At 42.4% G+C, this 25589-nt stretch overlaps 1 protein-coding gene; it reads left to right on the top strand.

Moving 5' to 3' along the window:
• Positions 1 to 400: 400 nt before the first annotated feature.
• GSTUM_00004810001 (uncharacterized protein) lies at positions 401 to 2474 on the top strand (the record flags this gene model as incomplete). XM_002836566.2 has 3 exons in its annotated part: positions 401 to 912; positions 976 to 1352; positions 1409 to 2474. Exons 1-3 carry the CDS (start codon positions 490 to 492, stop codon positions 2472 to 2474), a joined length of 1866 nt encoding a protein of 621 aa, XP_002836612.1. The 5' UTR covers positions 401 to 489.
• Between the last annotated feature and the right edge of the window lie 23115 nt (positions 2475 to 25589).

Raw genomic sequence — 25589 nt, 5'->3', positions numbered from 1 at the left:
AAGAATGATAATATTATATAAACACTTCACGGTCACAGGTGTCAAGTAGAATTAAGCAAGAGGGTGTCCAATCCTTATTCCCCTTCGTACATTTATCTCTTGTTCAAGATAATACTCTGGTGTTGAACTGGATGCTCGTCTTCTGTCGTCCTCGCACACACTTGGATCGACTGTTGAAATGGGGGACCCCCACCACCCTATTGCCATAGCAACCAGAGTGGGGGGAGATCATCGACCCCGCCCTTCCCACTCGCGTATGATAGTTAGCCCCGCCAAGAACAGGTACGCACTCACCCCGCAACCCTGCAACCACACTCCAAACATTCTTGGCAAACAACAAAACCCTGCATTCCTGCCCTTCCAGCATATGATCTCCGCTGCGCCCATCACAAAACACAGCATCAGCCAACCAACCAACCACTTGTACATATCGTAACCAACCGAAAGCCATGCTCTCTATTCGGCGGCGATAGCATAAATAGAAACATAATGCCCTCATTCTTCGCTTTCCAACAAGGCTCCTCCGATTCCCGCTCACTTCCGCCGTCGGAGACCGAGTCCTTACGATTTGGCCGTTTCAGGGCTATACCTCTCCACCTACAGCAGCAGAGAAGGAGTGTGAGTGGTTTATTCACGGCGCCACCAGAGTATTCAACGCTGACAAGGCCGCTGCTATCGGGCGCTGGTGGTGGTTACGGTAGTAATGGTGGTGGTTATGGCGCTATTAATATTTCACGAAATGGAAATGCGGTGAGGAATGTTGGTGATGACAATGATGAGGAGGAGGACGAGGTAGATGAGCGCTGGTGGCTGGATAGGGTGCTAATTAGCCCCAGGAAAAAGACTGTGGTTTGGATGATGGAGATATGGTATCGGCGGTTGGGGGTGTTGGTGGTTTTACCGGCTGGGATAGTAAGTCCCCTACTGAGTGAAGGTCACTACAGACTAGACTGATAATGAGGTGCGCTGTTATAGACGATAGTTTGGTGCGGTATTCCATTCCCAAAGTACCCGCTCAGTGTGCCGCCCGCGATACTAGTAGATGTGCCCCCCTCGTCAGCGCAAGTTCACATGGAGTCTCACGGCAAGAACTTACTCAGGATTCTTTGGACCGCTGTTCACAACCTCCTTGATATATCCGTGATCCGCAACCTAATATCTTCCTCCCTACACCCACTCGCCTCCCGTGGCCGCAACGATGGAGAGGTAAACCAACAAGTCAGTGGACCAGGCCACGGGGAAGCGGTAGTCTGTATAAACTTCTGGTTCTTCCTCCTGTGGTACTATGCATTCTACAACTTCGTCGGGCTCTTATGGATCACAAAGTTGTTCAACCTCTATTCCGTCAATTGGTACCACTCTCTTCCCCCACGAAACATGATCCAAATTGACCATATACACAAAATAGGTGGCCTAGCAGACTCGGCTTTCCCCCGGCGTTCACCCTCTTCAACCTCCTCCCTCTCTTCCTCTCCCTCCCAATATACTACCTCTTCCCGCCGCCACTGCTGAACAACAACCTAACCTGGATCCTCCTAACCTTCACAACAATGTCCGGCCCGGTCCTGATCTCTTTTCTAGTCCTCCTCTCGGAACGCCGCTCCGCGCTGCGCACACATACGATGCGAAACCCCTTCCACACCACCTTCTCCTCACTGCGCTGGTACAGGCGCCAACGCTGGGGCTTAACCCGCTCCTTCACCCGTTTTATCTGGTTCTGTAGTGCATTAATTCTCTCGTTGATAGCCTTTGTCCTCGGCGAGGCCTACGCAGAGGTCTACCTACGCACACTCCCACACACATCGCTGGAAACCGTGATATACGTCTGGAGCTGGATCGCGACGATCCACCTACTTGATGCTACGACCGGGTGGATTCTGGGTACGAAGGTGGGCAGCTACCCCCTCGGTTGGGTCTTTAAGCTATACTTTGCGACAACGTACCAGACATACGTACGTGCGCTATACGCGAGGCTGCGCTCACCGAGCCAATTCGCGTACTTGCAGTTGCTATCGTCGAGTATTGTCATCGTTTACCACCCGCTCTCTATGACCCCGCTGTTCCACAAAGCCTATACACGCCTGGGCTTAACAGATCAGACCTACCGCGAATACCAGAAATACCTCGGTCGGGGTTTCTTCGTGCGTGGGCTTGCCGAGAATGTCACGATGGTGGCGTGGCTGGGCTGGGTGCTTGCCTTGCATTATGGGTGGAATAGGGAGGTGTACCCATACTTTTCCTTCGATGAGTTCAACTTCAAGCTCACCTTTTACGCCTCTGTCATGACGTGGGCGTGTGAGGTTATCGCCGGATGGTGCGTTAGGGGGATTGTGCGGCGAGGGTTTGGGTTCGAGGTTATGGGCGAGGGGGTTAAGGATTTGGTTGGGTTCGATGGGCTATTGCCGGCCGTGCTGGCGGTTCAGGTGCATGTTTTGCAGAATATGCTGGTTAGTATTGCGCGGTTGAGGTTTTAGATTGTATATAGATCTTCCATGATGTAATGAGTTGTAATGATATCATAGCTATTTGCTGACCTAAAACATGAGATCTCACTCGCAGTAATAACCCTAGCCCTGTCCTGCCTCACTAAAACTAACTAGAACTAGGGTTCAGAAATGAGTGCAGTGCACAGAAAGATATAGCTCTAGTGTGGCTCCAATCCTCAAGGTACATATGATACGCTTACAACATCTGATTCGGTCCGGCATTAGACTAGATTTCACCTTATTGAGATTCAGGTCGTTATCGATCCACCCAAAAAAGCCCCGGGCGCACAAAGATTCCCCCCTCCCCCCAAGATGTTGAAGGAATATCCGAGAAGGCCTATGGGAGAAGTCACTCCAGCTCAAGAACTCAAATATTGTAAGGTTGTTTTGCACGGTCCCAGGGGAATCCTGTGTAGTATAACTCTGAGGCCGCGGGATACCGATGAACACCGCCGGGATTGATAGGAATAAAAGAACAGAACCTTCAACGGGGGAAGAAAAAACGTGTTTAATATCAGCTCTCATAAAATAAAGTAGTCCTCCAGAATCTAATTTTTTCTTCAAAAAAAATTTGAAGTTGCGAGATCACATAGTCTATCTAGTGTGGGCCCAAAATTAATAGTTAATGTCGAGCGGTTGGGTGCGGATGTTACATGTTAGTTCTTTACCTGGCACAATTATGTCTCATTGCCGGAAGGTAGATGGGGATAGGGCAGAAGGAAACTGTGCAGCGGATATGACTAGGCCTTCTAAACAATTTTTCATTTTATTTTCATTTTATGGTGTCATAATTATAATACTTTCAAGACCAGTTTCCAACCCCCCCCCAATCCAACTCCAAAACTCCACAAATCTAGTTTTCGTGTTCAACATCAATTCCCCCGTGCGGGAGTGTCGGCTCACAGGACGCATAATGTTAACTGGCTTCTTCCCTCGTCATGTCAGTGATCCATCTCGCATTCGGCTTCGGAGCTTGGCATCTCGCAAGCTTAGCAGTAAGGTAAAGCCGACAGGTATTATTACCAACGGTTTCGACTCCATTGCTCACCTTGGCCTTCGCATACTCGCTCATCCTGGTGTAAAAATCGTTGTTGGTGTACAAATAAAGTAGATGAATTGCAACAGCGTTAGTATCTCCAATTTCCATGAGAAATACAAATTTCCCATGTCCAACCTGCAAAGGAATGCCACAGGCCCCCGTGGCAATGACAGACTTTCCATGGCTTCGAATCCTTCATGCAAGAATAGCTGCACTACCAGCTTCGCGGTAGTCATCATTGCATTCAGCGCTAGCATAAACGTCAGATTCGCATATAGATTATCGTCTCATAGGAAACTTACTCCAATTACTTGGCCCAGTTCTCATGCCCATACCTTTTGTAGCCGCGACATATCTCGGGCGCGCAAGAAATCCAATAGTTTCTGGATATATGCGGGTTCAGCGGTGGCAGGAAAATAATAAATTTGATATCAACGACGTCCAGAACGCCTTTGCCATGGTCGAATCTTACCATCTAAGTGATATGCTCTCTTGCAGGATACAGAAGCTGGCTCCTGGGGGTCACCAACCGAATTAGCGATTCTATCGTGAAAAAGCACAAACTGTTTGCAAGCCTAACTTACATGCCCACATCATTGCATGGATTCCGTAGATCGTGATGAGAAACCCTTAAATACTATTCGCGCAAAGGCCTATTAAGCCCATAAAGCCTATGTTTACTACTTCTCTGGAAAATAACTCGGGGGCGAGGGGAGCACGCCGGTCGGTGCGGGCGGGCGTCAACCCAACCGCCACCAATGGGGCATCGAGCGGAACAAACTTGTCCACCAGATGACCTGCGAAGACATCCGCCAGGTTTATAAACCCCACATCCACTGCCATACCAATTTTTGAGGGCTCTTAGGGCTTCCCACGGGGTCGCTGCGAACTTCAATGTGAAAACGGTAAATAGCTTTAGCCGGGCGAACCTTTTAAATCAACTGAGTGCAGGCATTGGGGGTAATCTATGATAACGACGTCTGCTTCACCAGGAACAAGTGGGCGCCTCCGGTAGAGAACCAATAACCCTCAGCGTTTGTTCCAATCCATTCATTGAGTAAAGCTTGGTGCATCTCACCAAATCTTGCTTCGGGGCCCGCCACTATTTGGAGGATGTTGTGGTTTGTCTTTATAATTCTGAAGGCCCCCGGGCTGGGCTTTGGAATATACCTGCCACACATCACTAAATAAATGCTATACACGATAGGTGAGATGAAAACAAACCAGTTAAATTGCATATCCAATTCAGCAAAACCTGACCAGAAGATGCCTCATTAAAGCGACACCACCGCCCTATAGGGTTGCTAAGGAAAAGGCTATTTTAGTCTGCGGACATTGAGGGTCTCCCTCGGTCTGGCTGCCTTTTCATCTCCTTAATTCATAAGGATACTTGAGAACAGCATTCAAAGAACCCATGTGTGCGGTATTCTCATACTCTCTCAAGTCCTCAACCAACTCAATAGCACCTTGTACATCCGGCATCAGCCTGTTTCTGAAAGGAATGGCGAGAGCTGAGTTATCACTCGGACCAAAGCACATAACACACTTTCGTGCTGCAGAGTCCGCTTGCTCGTCAGCATCAATAGGAATTGTCCCAGTATCTTCAAATGCGCAGAAGGTGGTCACCTGCACCTTAATGACATGCGAACAAGCCCAACTCTCGCCAGAGACATGCATATATACCAGGACAAACTCCCTCGGCACACAGTGTAACACCAGTGCCCACAGATTTAGCTTCATGTTCTAGGAGTGACCTTCAGTCATTTCGATGGCATTGACGAGATCCCCCATATTCTCACTATCTCTTATGGCGAGTTGGTTAACGCGGTGTTTTATTGAATAGACGCCACCATGAATTAAAATCCAAATTCCCGTGGTCTTAAAATTAACCCTAGTGGCGGCCGCCCAATATGGAGCGGCCGAACTGTTAAGTTAACAAACAATTCATAGTGTGCAATAGTCGCTGATAAAAAATAAAAAAAGAGGAAAAAAGAGGAGAGTGAGGGAAGCAAACTTACAACAAACAGAATTCCAGCCCGGACGGTCTCTTCAGTTGACAAGCTGATAGATTTCCTGAGAAGAAACAGTGTCGAAGGGGTGTGTCCAAGCATAGGAAGCCTCACAATCAAAAACACTTGCTGGATCTGACAAGAAAAGACATGTTTGATGAAGAGGCAGATGGGTTAAATTAATTCAACCCGGCGAAGGAAAGGGGAGACAAGAAAGCCAAGAAGGTTTAATCTCGGTATGGTAGAGAAAGCTTTCTTGGTATAATAATATTATGAAGGATTTTTGGTGAGTGAGAAAGGAAAGGGAGAAGCAAGGAGAGAGAGAATGATTCGTTTGATACCGTTTGGGGGGGTGCTGACAAAGCGAAGTCATGAGGGTAGGTACGTGGGCGTGTGTAAGCGGGCGTGGAAAACCATAATAGTATGATATCGTATGTGCACGCTCCCAACGTGATGTGCCCTTATGCAGGTGAAAATCCAATGATATGATATGATACCTTCTTGGGTACGCAAGCTAGGATAATGCAAGTTAACTTAAGAGGCCAGGTGATAAAACCCATAGGGATTTGCTTTGGCCATTCGGGTCTGTAGTTGCTCGCCAAGTGGAGACAGCGTCCTTCGCTATCCACTCGAGTTCATGATAGTATATACCATAAAAACTCGTTAAATCCGGCATCTGGAATCAGGCTTGGCTATGGCGCAAATAAGGTGTGCGTAATCATGCCAAGAGATCGAGTGATCGTCCATGATGCCGAAAAGACATTTCTTGAACGTCAATCCACAATTAACACAACTATTAGTTTACAAATTCTATAACTTCATCTCCCTCTATCCCAACATCTGCCCTGTCATCAAGTGAGTCTAAATCTTCTTGCCAGTTGCCAATTTCCAGATTTTCAAATCCCTTGATATCCAACTCATGATCCAAACTACCATCAACTGGAAGTGACAAGCCTAATTTGCGAAAAGAACTAACAATTAGGCTTGCCTTCTCAGTATGAAACTGAGCATAACTATCTTCAACACAGTGAGTTGTCATAACTCTTCGGTCCTCAACTGTCCATTTTTTGAAATTGGCTGCTGATTCGCACTCGAAGATCTTTCAATCTGTGTAGTTGCGTATTAAATCCTTAAACAGCTTGTTAATAGAGACGTCTAGGGGTTGCACCAGGCTAGTGCATCAGGTGGGAATTAGAGAAGGGGTGATGTTGTTATTTCGAAGTAGCTCAAGTACGGTGGGAGTCTTATGAGACCCCATTAAGTCAAGGGCAAAAAGACTTGGACGACCACCAAGTGGGGGAATTAAGTAATTAGTGAGGTATTTTGTAAATAAGGTATCGTTCATATATGCTGTAGCATTATACTCAATCAAAATACCAGGATGATATTGTAGTTTTTCAGCTCCCAACCTAGTTCTTGTACCATGAAAAATAATCATAGGTGGTATTCGGGAGATGCCATCAGCAAAAATACAGAGAACCAAGCTGGCCTATGGCTCATCTCATCCCGATTGGCTTTTCTTTACCCACACCGTCTTTGCCCCTGCCGTGTTATAGGTTTTACCCTGAAGGTATTCGAAAGGAATCGGGGTCTCGTCGAGATTGCAAATATTGGAAAGTAAATAGCGACCAACCAGATGCTGGACTGCAACCTCCCAGAATCGATTACCTCTTGGCTGTGAGTTTCGCCGGTTGAAACGCAACCAGTTAACAACAAGCATCTCATAATTTAAAGGTAACTTTTGCTCTTTTTTGGTAATACTGCGAAGGCTAATTTGATGGCGACCAAGAAACCCCCCAAACTACCTGTTACTGAATCTGAAAAGCTCTGGACTAGCGTTTGGATAAGTCTCTTGAAATAAGAATTGAGACTGAATTTGAAACCACCCCTGCCCCACAGTTCGTCCTGCTTCCCTTTGTTCTCTAAATTGACCATATAACAGATCCTCTAATTGTGGCCATAGTACCCACTGCAAAACTCCGATACTTTCTGCTTTTCTTTTTCTCGAGTTTCTTCCTACCCCCTCAATTCGATTTTTTGTTCATACCCAGTCACTGATTGTGGTTCGTGGAATTTGATAGAAGTCAGCAGCTTCTTATTGTGTGGAATGGCGATACATTCCTGGCTGGGCAAGTGGAATGGAATGATGAGCCAGAAACATAAGTACTCGCAGTTTTTAATTTTGGCTATAGCTTCATTCTGGATGCTGAATTGGCTTTAAATCGTAAGAATGTAGAGTTCGTTCCTTGATTGGCTTTGCGTTTGGCCCCTGCTGGCGTTTTGGTGTTCGAATTGGACTCATGTCTTCTATCAGGTAATTGGTCTCTTTGTTCTCAGTTCTAAACATTCTATGTACTACACTTTATCTTCCCTTTACTTCTCTATACATTCTTATCTCATGCTGACTTGAACTCAACAATTGTCTCTGATATTGAGTCAATAATATCATGACTCTATATTTCACAATTATAAAACCTATAGTCATTGTCAAACTCTATTCACCAGTAGGCAAATACAAGATACTCATTGAACTCTAATAATAAGAAAATAAACACGGGTGAGTTGACTCATGCTCTATTTGATATAGTCTGTGTTAGTTTCTAATCTCGGCATCACTCCCGGTCACTCGATCTGTTGGCATGATCACTCATATCCAATTTGTGCCATAGCCAAGCCCGATTCCAGATGCCAGATTTAACGAGTTTTTACAGTAGTGGGATTGTGAATAAGGATTAGGCTGTCAAAGTGTCCGTAGGGTGACGAATCCTCAGCCTCAACTAAAACAACCACATATTATACCGCCAAGAGCAGGTACCATAAGCCCATAACTGAGAGTGCTAGAAGTGCCTATAATATTACAATATATATTACCTGATGAGCCGAAAACAGACATGACTAAGAAATACAGAAAATGCCAAGGTAGTTATGTAATCAAAAAAGAAATGATCAAAGTGAACTGGATTTAGGGTATAGACTACAAAGCTCATAGAGGCTAAACCATAAAAAATGAATTATAAGATTAAAGTTATAGCATACTAGAGGTTGAAATTAAAATAGATAAAGACAAGAAATACTCAGATAATATGGAGATGGATTAAGTAAAACTAAATATTTAAAGAATAAGAGGATACTATCTTGCAGGAGTAAGCTGAGTGGAAATACTATGAAAAATGAAGAAGTAGAAGGTATGCTAAAATAGAAATCGAAAATTAGAATAAGAAAAATATTTTTAGTATTACAAAATAGAAAGCAATCTAGAGACAATACCTAGAGGGAACCAGAGAAAATAGTTGTCATGTACCACAATGAAAATAAATCTGTTAACAAAAATAAAATTCAAATAAATTAATTTAAATAATTTAGCTGCTGAATCTGCATTTTAAATCTCCTTATTTCCACCATCTTCACTCTCCTCTTCTCCTTTTAATCAAACTTGGTTACATACAAGATTTACTCTTCATAAATATCAATTTCAACTCCTCTCAAAAATACAATAAGAAATTTACTACAGCAACTACTACCCAGCAATGGATAACCTTTCTTACTACTATGAGTACAATTTCAAATACCTTCGATTGACTCCTCACTATTTGTCACAAAATAACTATGTTTTCAAATGCTAATTCAAAAGGGCTATGAGTTCAAACTGCTTAAAATGAGGCAATAGTCAGTATTGAAAAAAGAGAATTGATAGAAGTGCAAGGAGCTGCTTCAGTTGAAGTTTGGACTCTGGGACTTACGCTGAGTAGCTTTTTACCAATGATGAACAATGCGGGAATTCTTACGGTATTTACCAACCTGCTTGGGAATACAATTGAATAGCAAGCAGAAAAACAGATTATTTGGTACACTTATGCTATCGACTTCTAGCATAGTATTCTTGCTATATACGATATAAACTACATTTCTGGAACAGATCGACCGTCAGCTTGCAAAGGGATTGCTTTAGTAAAGAAATTGGTGAAAGGACTAAAAGGCAGAAGAAACAGTGGAAAGCTTCAAGAGATTTGGATTAGTGGAGGGAGGAATACAGGTATTAGCTGTTAGGAAATAACACGTTAGGAGCTTGAGGAGGAGATTACTATGAAACAGAAACAAGAGTTGGAAAATCGGGAGAAGCAAACAGGCTGGATTAAGCTTCACTTTTAGCCAATCTTTATAATATAAAAGCTAGTTGAATCAATTATATCAAGTCTTGAAAGTCTCAAATAATCAGACAGCCACTTTAAGTAAATTTCAAGATCATTGTTGTTCAACTATGGACAAGCAAAATACAAGCCTTAAGTTCTGGAGAGAACTTTTGCTAATATTTTTATATTTCAGAAATCTTTGTATATTTAGTATGATTATCCTATCAGATATCTAATAAATTCAAATTGAGAGCTTCTACTAAATATAGTAATGATTTAGTAAAGATCTAGTAAACCTATTATATATTAGCTTATCATATTAAAACAAGAGTAGAAATTTGTTCTCATCCTTGTAGTTCCCATATGGGCAATTACTTGTCTTAGTATATAATTGTAGATACCCTAGCAAATGATGTAAAAACACTCTTACATAATCAGTGCTTAGTCAGGACCTAACATAAAAAATAATAATAAATTAAAAATGAAAAACTAAAGTATAAAAAAAATAAAAACTAAGGCCCTGTTTCAGCATGCAAGGAAAATGGTGTTTTTCTTACTTTTATGCCATTGGTCCAGTCTTTTTTTTTTAATATAAATGGATGCCTGTTCAGTACACCTATAAAAATAGCGGTATTTTTAATGGAGTGTTATTTTTTTTATAGCATTTTTTTGTAAAATAAGTTGGGGATTAGGGTATAATAGAAATATGGAAATAAAATTAATGAAATGACTAATATAATCTTTATGAGAGTGATAATAATTCAAGTGAATATCTCAATAATGTTTTTCAAAATATTCTAATTAATTGAGGAGCAATTTACAAACAAATATTAACATCTATATATAATGAATTCTACCAATAATAAGATTCAATCCGATTGCGACAAATTTCAGCATTTTAAACTTGATAGAGGTTTATTACTCCAGGTATAAGAGAATTATGCCAAGCCACAAGTGTGTATATAGTAGGAAAATTTTATAAAAGCAGTCATTTTGACAACATGGGGTACCTGGTTTTAAGTTTGAATAATTTATACCTACTATTTAGGGTGTATTTTGCATACATATATCAGCTGGAAAAAAAAAGAGAAACTGGTGCCAAATACTATTTTTTCTGAAAAATGCCATCTTTTAAAAATAGCTTTAAAACCATTTTCAGGAAAAACACTATTGTTTTTATAACTGCATGCTGAACAGGGCCTAATACTTTTGAAAAAAAAACTATTATATAATTAGTACTAGGTCATAAAGCAATATACAAAACCAGTACATACAAACACCAAAATTTAATAAAGTAAAATGAATAAAAGCCAAATAAATGTTATGAATATGCTTAATACATAAAATAAAATAAAACAAAATATCAATTAATAGTAATAGTAATATATTAGGTAAGGTGAAAGTTAGTTAGTCAAGGAATTATAGTAAAAATAAAAGACATATAATTGTTACAACTAAAATGTTTAAAGAATTTTAATTACAAGAATTGTATTTATATAGTACCTTTTTGTTAGAAATAGCAGGATCCAATACCTGAGAACCACCTTACGTAGGGTAACTCCACTCAGAATCGGAAACTCTGATCTCCAGCACCCCCCTCTGGCCCTTTTACAGGGCCACTAAGTCATTGCACATATCAATCTCAATTGAGTCCTGCCACTATTATGCCATAAAGTTGATGGTGTAAGGATAACACCATATACATCACTGTCGTCTATCCGACAGGATCCTCTTCACAGGATATATGAGAGGAGACCTTTGGCTAGGTCAGGGAACTGGAATGGAGTAAATCCATCAACTACTCAGAGAGCTACCAGGCTTTGAAGATGTAACATCTTTGGCATAGGCTGTAAGTAACTGGACCTTGTTACACAAAGAGATGTAACTGAATGATAAAGAATCTCAATGAGAAACTAATACATTGGCACCCATGTTACAATAACCAAAAAAGTCTAGAACTCCGAGAAATACTATCATAAGAGCCAATGGACATCGCAGAGTATTTCCACTGGGTCAAGGAATGGACTGAAGTTGTGGGAATAATTCCCCATACTATAACAGCAGTAATGATCTCCCTTTTGATTGTTAGTTCTTGTAGACGGAAAACGATACTTCTCTTCTTCTTCTTTTGCAGTATGATAGCTCTGAGGCATATACCTTCGTTAGTGATAGTATAAGACCTTTGTCTTCTAGCGGTATAGTTTATCATAAGCTTTCTCTAACTCCATCTTGTATAGAGTCTTTTCGTCATAATGGTAATAATGGTTATGATAATGATAAAGAGTGTAAAGGTATTTTATATTTGTTAACGTAATAAGTAAGAAAAGTACTTAGAATTTAATCTAATTTTATTTAAACTCTTACTGCCAACACTGGCATGCGACGAGCCCCAGGGTCGGACCTCCTGGTTATTGCATTCCGAATACCAGTAACCACAAACTAACTAAACCTCCAAACCCATACCTCAAACATGCCCATACCATATCCCAACATGAACACTAAATACAAAGCCATCAATGGTAAAGAAAAGTCCTCTTCAGCCCAGCCTACCTGCCAGCCAAGTTACCCGTACAAAATACAAAAGTCCTCTACCACCACCTGAATGTGAACCTGCGATAGCCTCCCCCAAAATAGAAACCCACCCAAGTGCTCCCACTCAATGATCCCAGAACACCCAGCCAACTGCTCCAGTACCCACCTCCATCCCTAAACAAAAGAAACATGCAAATGTCCAAGCACGTAGATATGAGGGAAAGCAGAGTTACAGGGCCAGGACTCCTTAGTGGAGAGGGTACGAACCATTGTAGAGAATTTGGGGGGTATTAGAGAAGCAGCATAATCTGAAAACCTGGGCGGAGGCAGCGAGGATAATGTAGTCTCTGAGCTGTCGACACTTGGCTGAATATACTGACGAATTTAAGTCTTCCTCCAACATGTCAACTCCCTCAGCAGAAGGCGAATGCACTGCAGACTCTGAGGTAACCAATTTGCGATAGCGAACCGGTGAAGGCGATGACCCTTCCAAGTCGGGAACAAGTGGTATGGGTGAGGTCTAGTCTTGCTTGACCCACCACTGCTTGTTTCTCTTTCTCTTCCCATCCCTGGTCACAGGCCTAGTAATAAGGCTGGACGGGCCACTCTAATCACTACCAACCGCCACAGGGGGGAGGCTACCAGAGGCATTACCTAGACCAGCCACGGGCTCAGCTACAGAGGACTCTGGTACCTGCCCTCATAGAGGGGGTCATACCACTACAGCTATTGTCGCCATACTAGGATTCACACCACTCACATCAGGGGCAAGCACCACAACAAGACCCAATGAATCCAGAACTGGTCCACCCATACCACCACCTACAACTGAAGCTGCAGCAGGAGCCAGGATAACTAGCAGCATAATATTCTCATGAGGAAGCTTCTTTGCTGGAGCCTGAGAATTCTCAGGGTCTAGCCCACCCTGCCCAACTGAGATCACTGTAGTAAGCAAGGTGACTGAGGGAACAGGTAAACAGGGGATAACAGTAAGAGCTTCAGCTACGAAAATCATGACCAAACCAGGAACAGTATCACGTTCAGAGGACAGAGCAGCTGACAAGGTAGATATCTCATTCTCAGCGCAACGTAATTGCTGAGAAAGGATGGAGAGCTAATGCCAAAGGCGAGATACCTCAGCCTTTATGGCGAAGTTCTTCTCGACGGCAAGAGACAGAACTACTAATGAATGTAAAGCGGACATGGTGGAGGGGGCGGGGCCTCTCTTAGCCATTGCAACTATTAGGCAGCGATGTAGACAAACAACTCAAAGAATAAGTAAAAGGAAGAAAGAACTTCCAGAAAATGTAGGAGAAGGTATAACAACAATGCCCCCAAAAGGTGATGGAGGTTAAAGACATGAAGCTTATCATGAGATAGAAATCAAGGGCTCTGATTGGATCTACACAGAACCTTCACGTTTCTACACCAGGTTAAAAAATGAGGAAAAGTACTTAGAATTCAATCTAATTTTATTTATACTAGTACCGTCAACACTGGCATACAACTAGTCTCCCCCACACCCCATATAATAAACCATCTAAAATACACTACTGTAGACCACTCTGCCCCGCAACCTGCTCCGTCCAAATATAAATCTAAGAATTGCTACCTATGTGGGCTCACCGGTGCTTGTAACAACTAGTGTTGCCCAGGATTTACGTGTCTTCCTACCTCGCTACCTAATTACCCTCTCAAACTCTCACCCCAATCCACCTCCAATACACTTTTTTCCACATACTCAATCAAGAAAATATACAATCTATCTCAACATCCCTTCCTCCTCTTGTAATACAACCAATGATTCAAGTAATCTTCCGACAACACAAAACCACAAAACAGGCAACTGGGTTCCTTCAGTAACTCATTTATCTTAGCCCACCTCAAGACCACCAATGTTTGTGTTGCCAAGTTCAACTCGTCCTACTGCTAGTTCTGAAAATACCAGAAACAATCTTGGTATATCTGTAAACATCGGAGCCATTTCTCAAAGTGTTTGGCGAAGGTGGCACATTTCTTGGTGGCCACAGCAGAAATGGCAGTACCACAAAAGGGACACTCGTACCGTCATTGGTCGGATAAAAAGAACTACTTCTTCGGCAATGTCATCTTACCTGGTAAGACACAACTACTGCCTTCTTGTTTCTTCTTGCACTAGGTGCAAATCGTAGGATCTCCTACTATCACAGTTCTACCATCTCTTTCCACCATCAGTGTGCTATCAAAGGGGTTACCTGTCACAACTAGTTCTCCCTCCACAACCCCAACATGATAAGGAATTCCCAGGCCCAACCACCGATGACCTATCTACCAACATTTCCACCTTGAAACTGCCAAATTCTTATACAAGTCTTCCTTAGCAGGATGCCCTCTAGCATAGTGGAGGCACTCAGTCCAGTAGCCTCTATCCTCTCTCCCATCGTAGCTGTTGTAGCCGATCATGTCCATCCCACTACTAATCCTTAACAGAATATAGGAGTCTAAGTAGGTCAGGCCCTGGAGGTGTTGGGACACCTTTGGTTCATAGGCATAGTACCTGGATTTTTCCCTAGCATGCCAGGTCCCCCATTCCTCTTTCTGGAGCTCCTAAGACAGGACTACGTGACTGATCCCAAAGCTAACTCCATCCTAAAGCAGGGGGCATAAGGGATGTCTAACACAGGTCTTAGTCTTTAGGCTGACCATCTCGTTACCATTAATACCTATATGACCGGGGACCCAACCGAGACTGACATGAGAGAAGGCATTCAACAGGGGTACCATCACCTCCTAAAACTCAGCCAAGTCACCATCAGAGAACATATTGTCAACTAGGATGACGGCCGGCATATAGTTTAAGAACATATGAACTGAACGCCTCTTAGCTATATTGTGCGCATGTTGGAGGGCACACACAATCACAAATAGCTCGCATTCAACAATTCTCTATGATGGGGAAACTGAGCACCTATCAACATGGGTCAAGGCCACTTTTTCAAACACCACCCATACCACTCTGGCCCCCTCGGAGGACTTGGATCCATCCATGTATATGACCACTTCTGAGGATGTACAGAGGTTCGTGTATAGTGAAGGGTGGTGTGTAGCCATCGCTACCTTGCCTTTCCCAATCGAAACCATAGGGCAGTGGGTGAGCTTCTTATCCGAGGTCTGCCGATGTGCCACCATGCCTTCCTCCTTCAAATGTAGCTATATGTTACCGAACCAGGGATGTTGGTCACAGTATTGGTAATTGATGAACCAGCTGTAACATCTCTGTTGTAGGTACCTTTTCTAAATAGTGACAGGTGGTATTCCAAACTTGGCCAACAGTATGTTGTTAGATAGCTTCATAGGTGTCCGAAATACTGAGCGGAGACAGTCATTAACATGTACCTGAATTTGCTTCACATATGACACATGGTCGGTTACACTTTCAAGCCCATAGAAGACAGTTGGAAGGTAGGCTGCTTGTACTAAGTGGTAAGTCTCCCATGCTCCCAATCTCCCCACACTCCTAAACCTCCTCCCTATTGCGAAAATCCTTCTTCTGACACCCAATCCCCTTTCCAACCAATACCTTACATGAAAAGAAAACTTAAAAAATACATTAAACGTATATCCAAGAACCCATAAGTCCTCTGAAGGTAAAATAATCTCTCCTAACAACTCCATTCCTTCTCAAGCCCTATCTCCAAACCCAATCTACAGGGTCTTGAGAGCACTAAATCCCATTTCCTGGGTCCTGGCTATACAGTTACAGTCTGTAAATTAAGTCTCCAGCATGGTATCAGGCCACCTTACAGGACTCCACTGCTACCATAATGACCTCATCATCAATATATGAAACCGCTAACTGACATACACTAGGAGAGTATCGCATTCGCAGCTTGAATATAGCTGCCATGTACTTGCTAAAGAGAAAAGGAGAAAGGAGCAAGCCCTGAGATACCCCTTTACTTGCATGGTAAGCCCAAGAGATGCACCCATATAAGCAAAAAAGGACTGATCGACAGGAAGTCCATCGCCAGATCCACTAGCACATGTTTGAGGGATATCTCTGGGCCACTAGAAAGTCTGACAGGAGGTCAATATCAATATTATCAAACTTTCTCTTAATGTTCATTGACAGGATCAGTCATTTGTAGCCCTCATTATGCTGCAAGAATTCAAAGAACACTATCATGGCATCATAAACCCCATGCTTCTGGCGAGACCTGAACTGTGTTTCTCCTAGATTAAGGCAAGCAGCAAAGCTTAAGAGGACTATGTGCTCCGCGACCTTTACCCAACTCAGGAGCAGATGTATCATCCTCCAAGACTTAACAATGTCATTAACTGGATTTATCTAGCTTAGGTATGAGCACTACCTCAGTCCTGCCCCAGTCTGGAATATCGTGCCGTAGACCATAATCAACCAAGCGCTGCAATGTTGTCATATCTCTTCACTTCTGAAACCATAAGAAGGGATAGCCAATATCTTTCTCTCCTGGACCCATATTTATAGGGGACCTGGCTAGGACAACTTCCATCCCTTAAGCAATGTCCATGTTGACCGCGGAGTCCTTTCAAAGAGTGGAGTTTACAAGGAACAACTGCTGTAGAATCAGGTCACTAATGTCAGAATGTGTAGGAGCACAAGACCAATCTAGGTGGGACATAGAGGGAAGTACTCGCTTAGCTTCCAACTTCCGCGCCAACTGAAAGATATCTGGATCCTAGCTCTCAGCTATCTTTGATCGGATGTGCTCAAACCTAGCCCTTAACAGGTACACCCAGTACTCACATGTGACTAACTGGTAGTCCTCTATTTCCTCCACCTTATATTTGAAGTATCGATACAGCCAAGCCACATCCAACCTCATACTTTCTAACTTCTGCATCTACCACTCGCACAGTCCTCTGCCAATAGAGGCCCGTGGGAGTGTGTCCATCAAGCATTTTACTCCTTCCCATAACTTCCCATCTTCCACCTCTTACAGGGCATCTAACTGCTTCCCAACCTTCACCTAGACTGCCTTGTTCCAGGCAGGTCTTGTTACCGGTATGGGTACTCGGTTATTAGTTTTGTTTTAAGTATCGCTTTGATACTTGGTTTGTTTTATGTTTTGTTTTAAGTATTGTTTGATACTTGGTTTGTTTTATGTTTTGTTTTAAGTATTGTTTGATACTTGGTTTGTTTTATGTTTTGTTTTAAGTATGGTTTGATACTTGGTTTGTTTTATGTTTTGTTTTAAGTATGGTTTGATACTTGGTTTGTTTTATGTTTAGTTTTAAGTATCGCTTTGATACTTGGTTTGATTTAAGTTTTGTTTTAAGTATCGCTTATATAGTTAATTAGTTGTACCAAAGTGTATCGATTGATACCTTTGATTAGTTTTGTTCATGCTAGACATGAACAGATTTGTGTATTTAAAGACCACCTGATTCCACGATGGAAGAGGCAGACTTCAACAGACAGTATTTCAATATACTTAGTTGAACGGTTACTTCATTGTTCCTGAGTACATATTTCGAACTCTTCCTTAGTTCTCAGCTCTCACCTCCTCTCTGGTAGAGCAGGCCACCTGTAACGTATTCGCAAGGTGCTAATCACATTATCGGTAATAGATATGATAGTTGGCAGGTGGCCTGCTCTTCCAGATAGGAGGGGAGAGCTGAGAACTAAAGGAGGCTTCAAGAGTGTACTGAGGAACAAAGAAGTAACAGTTCAACCAAGTATATTGAAATACTGTCTGTTGAAGTCTGCCTTTTCTATCGTGGAATCTGGCGGTCTTTAAATACACAAATCTGTTCATGTCTAGCATGAACGAAACTAATCAATAGTATCAATCAATACACTTTGGTAAAACTAATTAAGTATCAAAGCGAGACTTAAAACAAACCAAGTATCAAAGCAATACTTAAAACAAAACATAAAACAAAACTAATAACCGAGTACCGGTAACAATCCCGCCTTGGATAGTTAGTTCTTGGCGATGGGAAACGATACTTCTCTTCTTCTTCTCCTTCTTTCTTCGTCTTACGATAGCACTAGGCGTCTGTCTACATTACTGATAGTACAAGACCTTTGTCTTCTATCAGAAACACGTATCGTTGGTTTTCTCTAACACTTCTGCGTGAATGGCCTTCCTTGGCGTAACGATATAGTTGCAATAAAGATAAAGATCATAAAATTGTTTTAGATTCGTTAAAGTAATAAGTAGGAAAAGTTCTTAGAACAAAGCGTAAAGAACCAATCCTCCTTAGCTGCATCAGCCTCCTTATATAGTGTGCTTCCCGCCCACAGTGATGTGATCCAAAGTGGTCACATGTGCGAAACCAAATCATAACAAGCTAGTCATGTGACCAAAGTAGTCACATGCTCAAAACCCATGACCTCAAAGCGAGGTTATATGCAAAAACTCATAAACAAATCATAACACAACAAATAAGTCATATGACACGACTGAGTCATATGCGTGAAACCCATGACCTCATAACGAGATCATGTGCGAAACATAAATCATATGCACAAGGCGTACCCGCAAGGCACACTTGCGAGGAATACTCGTCAAGCGCACGTCCCATGACTCATATTTGAGCCATGTGCGAAAGCATCATCAATCCCACACATAACAAATCATATGACTCGAATGAGTCATATGTGTGAAACAATAACATACCTGTGACTCATAACCATGTGTCACATGAAAACCTTTTCCTCGCCAAGCCACCTTCGTGACATTAGCTCCTCTCCCCCTAAACCTGAGTCCCATCAGGCTCCTTCTCTAAGCTTTAATAGTTCCCATCCTGCCGAGCGCATAGACCTCTGAAGCCTATTGAACTTGTCATCCACTTCCCTCCATCTTACCCTCACTGTTTCCGAGGTGAGGTTCGCCATCTCGATCGTATGCCTCTGAACATCATTCAGCCATGGTAGCTCCGCAATTGTTTTGTTATTTGCCGAACTTGTGGCTTGGGCTTGACTAAGTTGTTCCCGGAGTTGTCAGATTTGCCTGTGTAGGCTCCTGGCGTCCGGTTCCATTTCTATCAATGAGTTTTGGGCTCCCCCCTTCCTGGGCCTCATCCTCGAGGTCCTAGCTCTCTGCCATACTGTGGCATCTTTTCCTTCTAACTCTTTCTTTGTCCCATCCTTTTGTGGATAGTATCCCGTGGAGATTTTCTTCATCTGGTGCATCTTGCACATATTGTTGAAGCACTGTTTCCAGTGCTTTTGGGCATAGTCCGGGCATGGACAGAACTTTTTGTACTCTCTCGAGAACCATCCCCAGCCTTCCTTGTCCCCATAGTGTGTGGGACATCCATCGTTGTAGCATACTGTCTATGACATGGCGTTATACTGTGCTTGTTTTTCTCTTTCCCTGAGTTCTTTGTCGGTCGGCTCTATGAATAAGTATTCGGGGCTGGTCGGTGTAGTTGGGTGTGGGCTATCGCCCCAGCCCTTATGTTGTTGCAATGACGTGGGAGCCTTTCTCTCGTCTTTGTCTTGGTTGAACGTGATCGTTACCGGGTCTGGACTTGCCTGGGGATCACAAGTGGAAGGTTGAGATGGTATTTTGTATGTGTTCGAAGTTGTGTGCAAAGTACTAAGTTTTATCGCATTCAGGTGCATATCATGTCCACTTGGCTCTGTATTGGAGGTGACTGTAGAAGAAGCAAGAATCAACTATTTCGTCAAGCTCATATTCTGGTTCTCCATCGAGTTCGATCGGAGGAGGAGGCATAATTGTTTATCAGGGAAACCTGTTGTCATTGTGTAATTCGAGCAGTGAGATGTGGAATGTATTATGTATTCGCATCGAGGGTGGAAGGTCAAGTTTATACGCTCAGCTGTCCACCCTTTCCAGTATCCTAAATGGTCCGATTTTCTTGTCGTCCAATTTCTTTGACGGTCGCGTCATATGGATATTGCGTGGTATTAGCCATACCATATCTCCCAGTTGTATGTTCGAATCTGTTCTTCAGTGCTTATCGTATTGTTCTTTTTGTTGTTGTGCTTGACTCATTTCGTATTGTAATATCTCATGTAGTTTTCCCATATCTGTTTTGTCCTGCATTATACCATTAATCGTATGATATGTGGTATGACTTTGTGGATGTTGTCCGTAATTTGGGAAGAAGGGTGTCGTGCTGATCGTTTCTTGCTTTTCATTGTTGTACGCGAATTCGGCCATTGATAGTAGTTTGTACCAATCATCTTGTTGGTAATTAACGTAGGCCCCTAAATATTGTTCGAGTATCGCATTTACCCATTCAGTTTGTCCTTCTGTTTGCGGGTAAAACGCTGTGCTCAGCCTGTTTTGTATCACCATTTCTCTGCTTACTTTCTGCCATAGTCCTGATGTGAATAGTGTTCCTCAATCGGTAATGATATTCTTTGGGAGGCCATGAAGTTGAAAGACTTCTCTGAAGAATGTTTGTATAAAATCCCTTATGTCGATATCATTTCTGACTGGAATAAAATGACTCATTTTGGTCAGATGATCCACCACAACTAGGATGCTATCACAATTTTCCGATGCCGGTAGGTCCGTGATGAAATCCATAGTAATTGTTTCCTATGGTCGTTCGGGAACTTTGTTCAATTTCAGTAATCTATATGGAGCTTATTTAGCCGTTTTCGTCCTTTGGCATATGTCGCAGTTTTTGAAATATTATTTGACATCTTCGCGCAGTGCTGGCCAATAGAAGGACCTCATGATGAGTTCTGTGGTTTTAGCCGTTCCTCTGTATCCTGGAATTCGGATATCGTAGTGTTGTTATATGATGTCTGTCCTTATCTCTTCTTTTTCCGGAATCCATTGTTTTCCGTTGTACCACATGTTTCCATCCTCCCATTAGTATAAACCCAGAGCAATTCCTTTCATCTTCTTTTTTCCTTCCTTCAATGCTTTACTTATTGCCTGAATTGTTTTGTCTCTTTCATTTGCCTTCTCAATATCCCTTTCCTCTGTTGATGTGAATTGGATAACCTCCATTGCCTCGAAGGAGGTTTTTGGTAATAGTGTTCGTGTTTTTTGTTTAATTCTTTCATCTTGTTTTGTTTATAGTTTGTCGCTTGCAATCCTTATGAGAGCATCTAGCTTTCCGCTCTCTTTGCCTAATCGGTATTCAATTTTGAAGTTCTATTTGCCGAGGTGTTCCATCCCACTTATCTGGTGGTCGTTCAGTTCTTTCGTAGTCATGAACTGGACCAGATTCTTATCGTCAGTTAGAACTCGGACTGGATGGTCACTGTTCAGAACGTATCTCCTCCATTCCTTTAATGCTTAAACTATCGCTAATAGTTCTTTGTTCGCAATATCATAATTGCACTCTGCGGAGGTCATTATCTTGGATCAGTAAGACACTGGCCTCCATTTTCCGTCTTCGAATTGTTGCGATAGTATGCCTGAGCACACATATTTTGAGGCGTCCGTTTCGATTATTGTCCTTCAGTTTTGGTTGAAATGAACCAATATTGGCGCCGATGTTAGATGCATTCGTATTACATCATATGCTTTCTGTTCCGCTTCTCCTCATTCCGATTCCTTCTCCTTCTTTGTTAGATTATAGAGTGGTTTTTCAAGCCCGCTAAATCCCTCTATGAACCTTCGATAAATGTTGCAGAATCTCAGAAAGCATTGAACATCTGTTTTGTTGTTTGGTTTGGCCTAATCCTATATTGCTGCTGTTTTGACTGAGTCAACTTTGACCCCGCTTCGGATGATGATAAATCTGAGGTATTCCGTTTCTTCTTTATGCAATTCGCATTTCGTTGGTTTGATCTTCATTCCTGATCCTTGTATTGTAGCCATGATATTGCTGATAGCCTTCTGGTATTGTTGCATGTTTTGTGAGTAGATGAGTATGTCGTCCCAGTATACTATACAACATATGTCGAGGTACTTATTGAGTACCTTGTTGATTCATCTTTGGAATGAAGCTGGTGCATTGGTTAGCCCGAAAGGCATAACCCAATATTTGAACATTCCGCATCTTGAGACGAATGTAGTCTTCTATTCGTCTCCTGCCTTGATGCGTATATTGTGGTATGCATCCTTGATGTCAAGTTTGGTGAAGTATTTTGATGACCGTAGTTTATCCAGTGCTTCTCCAATTAAGGGTAGTGGATATCGATCTTTCTTGGTAACTGAATTGAAGGCTTTGTAGTCCACCGAGAGTTTCATTTTTCCATGTTTCTTTTTGACGAATAGTATTAGAAATCCTCCTGATGCGAAGGAGTCCCTGATCCATCCTCGCTTTAGGTTTTACTCGATGTACTTCCTAAGTTCTTCGAGCTCCGCTTCTCCTAGTAGATATAACTTCTTGTACGGAATCTCTTTTGTTTTTCCTGTTTTCGCGTCTTTGTCCAGCTGAATTTCATAATTGATTCCTGGTCTTCCAGGTGGTAGCTCCTCAGCTTCCTCTTCTTGGAATAAGTTCATGAATTGATGATATTCCATTGGAATCAATTTTTTCCATGCCATTTTGCTTTGGTATTTCTTATCTTAGATTGCTAGTTCCGTGCTGATGTTGATTTTCGCTAGGACTGCTTTTTGGTCTTCGTATGTCCATTTGAGAATTCCTATTGTATCTCCTCTTCAATAGTACCGTCCAAAGTGTGTCCTGTGATATCTTTGATCTCGATGATTTTTGTTGTATCGGGCTGGTTTTGGTCCAGGTTTCCAAATCCCTTGTCTCCTCTTGTGGTTTCTTCAAGTTGATCAACTTCGTACAGCTCCTCTTTGTTGATTTTTTCGATGATCAAATGTGCAATTCGATCATCTTTTTGGACTTTGTAGTCCTCTTGAGCTAGGTTGGCCAGGACCACTTTGATTTTACCTGTATAGTCGACATCGATCACCCCTGCCATGGTCATTGTAACTGGTACGGGTACTTGGTTATTGATTTTATTTTATGTTTTGTTTTAAGTATCGCTTTGATACTTGGTTTGTTTTAAGTATCGTTTGATACTTGGTTTTGTTTTATGTTTTGTTTTAAGTATCGCTTTGATACTTGGTTTGTTTTAAGTATCATTTGATACTTAGTTTTGTTTTATGTTTTGTTTTAAGTATCACTTTGATACTTAATCAGTTTTACCAAAGTGTATCGATAGATACCTTTGATTAGTTTCATTCATGCTAGACATGAACAGATTTGTGTATTTAAAGACCGCCTGTTTCTACAATAGAAAAGGCAGACTCCGACAGACAGTATTTCAATATACTTGGTTGAACGGTTACTTCTTTGTTCCTTAGTACACCCTTGAAGCCTCCTTTAGTTCTCAGCTCTCACCTCCTGTCTTGAAGAGCAGGCCACCTGCCAACTATCGTACCTATTACTGATAATGTGTTTAGCACCTTGTGACCACGTTACACTGCATCTCGGTAAACTTTGCATGTAAAGTTTCTTCTTCCGCTTCTCATACGGTGTCGAGTAGACTACAGGTGAACTGTTGAGATATTGTGTCGCACATTGTTCGCTTGTAAAGGTCATCTCGTTCGCGTTCCAATCGCTTGTCGGATTATCTTTTCGCAACCATGGCATCCCGAGGACTATTTCATGGTTCTTGAGATCTGCTACCTGAAAGGTTGCCGTTTCCCTATGGCTGTCAATGTCCATAGGTACTGTCGCCGCATGCGTTATATGACCCATTCCGCTAGGCTTTCTATCCGCTAGGTAGACTTATCTTGCTTTCTTTGCTTCTTTGGTGTGGAGGCCGTATTTGTCGCAGATTTCCTTGTTGATGAAATCTTCAGTAGTCCCGGAGTCGAGTATTGTATATATTGTTGTTTCTTCGTCTTTTTCGTTGTAGATCTTCATCTTGATCATCACATGATCTCCATCTTCTTCTCCTCTTTGCGTGTGTAGTGCCGTATAGTACTTTGCTAACTTGATGGGTTTTCCGGGTCCACATCTTGGGTCTCCCAGACCACCATTTACTGCGGACCCTTGTCGTTTTCTACCGGTATATCTTCTGCAATTATTTCACAAATGTGGCTCCATTTTTAAGCTTGCAAGCGATTATTTCCAGCAGCTCTGGTCTCTTAGTCTCCACTGTTGGGCCGGCTTCTGTATTCTCATATCTGATATCCTGCTGTTCCACACCTTAAGTACAGTTTCCTGTTCATCCTTCTAGCGTATTCTTCTTTAAACAGGTTAAGGGCTGGTCCTGCCCTTGATTTGTCCAATTCCATTGGCTCACCTGGTGGTAATGCTCGACTTTCACCTCGAGCTGCTTGTGGTTTGAAGGTTCCGTCCATGATTCTGGATGATTGGGCCAACCTGTGTGCTATAATGTTTACTGAGTTGTTTCGAACCATGTTTAGCTTGCTTTCCTTATCAATGGCCTATCTTGCAAATTGTTTTGCTGTGATGTAACACGAGTCGGAGATTCCCCACGCTTCTCGGAGTCTTTCACTACAGTTTCTCGGGAGGAGGATGTAGAGGGTAGCATGATCAAATTCGGACTTGTATTCCAATAGTTGGCATTTGTTCCAGTATGCCGAAAAGGTTTGTTTTCCTTGTTGGAGTTTTTGCAGCTTTTGTCTTGCTGTCCCTTTAGTATTAGGATCCCAGAATTGTTCGAAGAGTGTCGCCTTGAACTCCTTGTACGTGACCCATTCCCTCTGCTTCCTTCCATCTTGGAAGGACATAATCCATTGCCCTCCAAGTCCTCTTAATAGAGATTCCACATATGGAATCTTGATCTCATCTTGGTGTTCTCCATATCTTATAACGGCAAAATACCCTTCGCATTGTGCCAGGAATATTCGTAGCTTATCTTCAGCTCCTTCGTATGTGTCCGGTTCTTTTGCTTTCGGTCGTTGGATGTTTCCTTGTCCTGTGTTTTGTGTTGCTGCTAGAAATGTCTGAACCTGATTCTCAGTCATTCCAAGTATGCTAGTGCCTGGTGGGGGAGCGACCAGGCTGGTGCCCCAGGTACTGCTGATCCTGATATGCTCTCAGGTCATTGAGTTCCTGCAGGAGAGCTATCAATTGTTGATCCTTTTTCTGGGGTTACTGGGCTCACTGCCCTCAAGTGCTCTGATGAAACGTGATCTAGGGCGTCGCTGAGTCCCCCTAGGTTAAGGTTTTGATGGTCACTGTCAATATCTCCTTCCCAGTCAGGGTTGAAGGATGCCGTCTTGTATTGTTTAGTGTCGCACTAGGTGACACTTTGTAATATAATGATTCCTCCATGGATAGTTAGTTCTTGGCGATGGGGAACGATACTTCTCTTCTTCTAGTTCTTGCCTTAGTCTTATGATAGCACTAGGCCTCTGCCTACGTTATCGATAGTACAAGACCTCTGTCTTCTACTGGGAATACCAATCGTAAGCTTTCTCTAACTCTTCTTCGTAAAGAGCTTTCTTTGGCGTAACTATAACATTGCAATAAAGATAAAGATGGTGAACGTGTTTTATAT

The sequence above is a fragment of the Tuber melanosporum genome (genome assembly GCF_000151645.1).
Source record: "Tuber melanosporum whole genome shotgun sequence assembly, scaffold_15, strain Mel28".
Taxonomy (NCBI): Eukaryota; Fungi; Ascomycota; class Pezizomycetes; order Pezizales; family Tuberaceae; genus Tuber; species Tuber melanosporum.
The sequence above is the reverse complement of the archived record's forward strand: the minus strand, read 5'-3'. Positions and strand labels throughout refer to the sequence as shown.